The sequence below is a fragment of the Austrofundulus limnaeus genome, unplaced genomic scaffold, assembly GCF_001266775.1.
Source record: "Austrofundulus limnaeus strain Quisiro unplaced genomic scaffold, Austrofundulus_limnaeus-1.0 Scaffold620, whole genome shotgun sequence".
In the NCBI taxonomy this organism is placed as follows: domain Eukaryota; kingdom Metazoa; phylum Chordata; class Actinopteri; order Cyprinodontiformes; family Rivulidae; genus Austrofundulus; species Austrofundulus limnaeus.
The window spans coordinates 108,783-111,134 of NW_013953022.1; the positions used below are offsets into that span (position 1 = coordinate 108,783).

At 46.6% G+C, this 2,352-nt stretch overlaps 1 protein-coding gene across 8 annotated transcripts in view; it reads right to left on the bottom strand.

The window, feature by feature from the left end:
- Positions 1-8: 8 nt before the first annotated feature.
- LOC106531326 (rho GTPase-activating protein 23) overlaps positions 9-2,352 on the bottom strand; it is a 114,897-nt gene continuing 112,553 nt past the window's right edge. For 7 of the 8 annotated variants that reach the window (XM_014027163.1, XM_014027162.1, XM_014027159.1 and 4 more), the window contains one exon: positions 9-1,891. In XM_014027163.1, coding sequence (XP_013882617.1) covers positions 1,127-1,891 — 765 coding nt within the window. In that variant the 3' untranslated portion in view covers positions 9-1,126. The remainder of the gene's footprint in view (positions 1,892-2,352) is intronic. The other variant, XM_014027165.1, reaches the window with a different exon arrangement.

The following is a 2,352-nucleotide window of genomic DNA, read 5'->3' on the forward strand; positions in this document are numbered from 1 at the left end:
TTTATTTATTTATTTATTTATTTATTTATTTATTGTTTTGTGAAATCGACAATGTTAGCTGCTGTGTCTCCTGGTTGTTTTGGAAGCTATTGCTTCTGTTTTCTGTGCCACATAAGCCAGCTTTAGCAACTTGTATATTTTAACACAAGTATTCATTTTACAGATACTTTGGTTATAATTTACACAACAAAGAAATGTAGGACAGCCAACAGAGCCATGTGTTTTTATAGAGGCAGAACTGCCCTGACCTGTAACAGCCCTCAGGTGGGAGGGCAGTGAGCCCTCTACAGGTGAGTTTAGATGCACCAGCTGAGGCTCATGCAGGGGAAAGCTGGGAGCTCCACACTTTTTAAACTGAGAAAGCACACTGGACTGGATGTGAAACTTCTTCATTGTGTGAATGCCTCCAGCATTCCCACTGTTGTTTTCATGTTTCTCTTTATTCTTTATTAAACTTCCTGTTTCTTCCGTATGTTTTTTTGGACTCTTTCTCGTTCCGCAGTTTTTGTGCAATTTCCACAATTTATACATCAAAACGTTCAGCTCGGTCAGGAGATGTGTGCTGTATCTCTTGGTATGGATACCTTTTAAACTTTTTGAGATATTCAGCTTTTTCTGCAAAAAACAATTTTGGTTATGATGATGTCATAGCTGGAATTGATGATGTCAAAGCTGGAATTGATGATGTCACAGCTGCACAATCTGTTGCTTGAGAGTTTACTGCTGTCTGTGCAGCTGTGACATCTTCAGTGACATCATCAGTTTGTTTCTTAGCTGTTCTTGAGCTAAAGTTATCAGGAAGAGGCATTCACACTAGCATTTTCGCCGGAAATGCAAATTCTCTAGTTCTGGTTGCATTGTTTTTGTTTGTTTGTTGTTATTTCCTGTGCAGGAGGACCTGCTTCAGTCAGGAGTAATCACCCCCTGAAGACCTGCTCTGAGGGGTTTTTCATTCATCGTTGAGGAAAACGTCCTGTTGGTTAACACTGAGGTGCAGAGGCAGCCAGCCCAGCACGTCCTGGATGGTTCTGGTAGTTTTGTAGTTAGAGCACATCTCTATGGTGGGGGGTCTGATCCCCCGTCATGACAGAACCTGGCTGCAGAGGCTGTGACGTGTCCTCATTGACTAAACGACCACGGTGTGCCGGCGCCACACTCGGCTCTGGTCTCGTGGGTCACGTGCAGACCTCCTCAGCACCACAGAATACAGACCCTGGGACCCTGAGCCCAACCATCCTGGAGACGAGGACAGAGGGAGAGGTTCTGCTGGCTGAGCTGGACCACGCTGAGGAGGCGGTCCTTCACTCACCTGGATCACCTGCACCCTGTCGGATCTCCAGCCTCTGACCCTGTCCTCACTCAGGCCCAGGTCCAGGTCCAGGTTCATGGAAGTGGCCCTCAGCCTGGTCTTCCTGTAGTGGACCGGGGCAGCCTGGCTCCAGTCTGGCTGCTGGGTGCTGGGAGAGCCTGAGGCCCGGTGCAGGGTGGGGGGTCTTCTGGGGGAGATCCATAAAGGGATGGTGGGGCGAGCGGGTCTTAGATGGGACGGGGTGTTAGTGGCAGGTGGGGGTCTTGAGTTCAGGGTGTGTGGTTGTGTGTCTGCTGCACTGGCCTCAGCAGGGTCTGCAGCTGGCAGCACATGCTCCTGCCTCTTCTCTTTTTTAGAACAGGTGTGGACCCCCGCATCCCCCCCTCCTCCTGCCTCCTCCCCTCCTCCTTCCTCTCCATCGTAGCTGGTGGTCTTGATGGGCTCGTGCTCAGAGTCTTCGTCAGCGCTGCTGCCTGCCAGGTGGGCGCTGAGGCTTTTTTTACGTTTGCGGGTCACAGCAGAGATGAGCAGCTTGGGTAGAAAGTCCCTGGCATTTAAATCTCTTCTGGAGCCAGAAGCAATCTGAAAGGTTAAAAACATTGATATATATTACTGGATTGGGAGTGGCTAGCGCGTTGCTAGCTCCATGGACGTGCGTACACTGGAGCTCTGTTGTGCATTGAGGAGCCTCAACAAAATGAATGGAGGTCAATGGACTGTGAGGCGTCTTCCTGATGAAAACCTCTTATAACTTCCTTATTTCTTGCTCGATTTTTACAAACTATGGTTCAAAATAAAGCTGAGGAACTTGTGAATTTTATAATTATGGAAATTTAAAATAGATAACTAATTCAAATGACTAAAACAGTGGCTTAAACTGAGTATTTTGCGTTTTACAGGTGTTTTTTCATACAAGTCAATGAGTTCTGACCAGCTGGATATTCATACATATATTTATTAATCAGAACTGAATCTTAGACTTTTAAAAATAATAAAATTAATTTTTCAAGTATATGTGTGTGTGTGTGTGTGTGTGTGTGTGT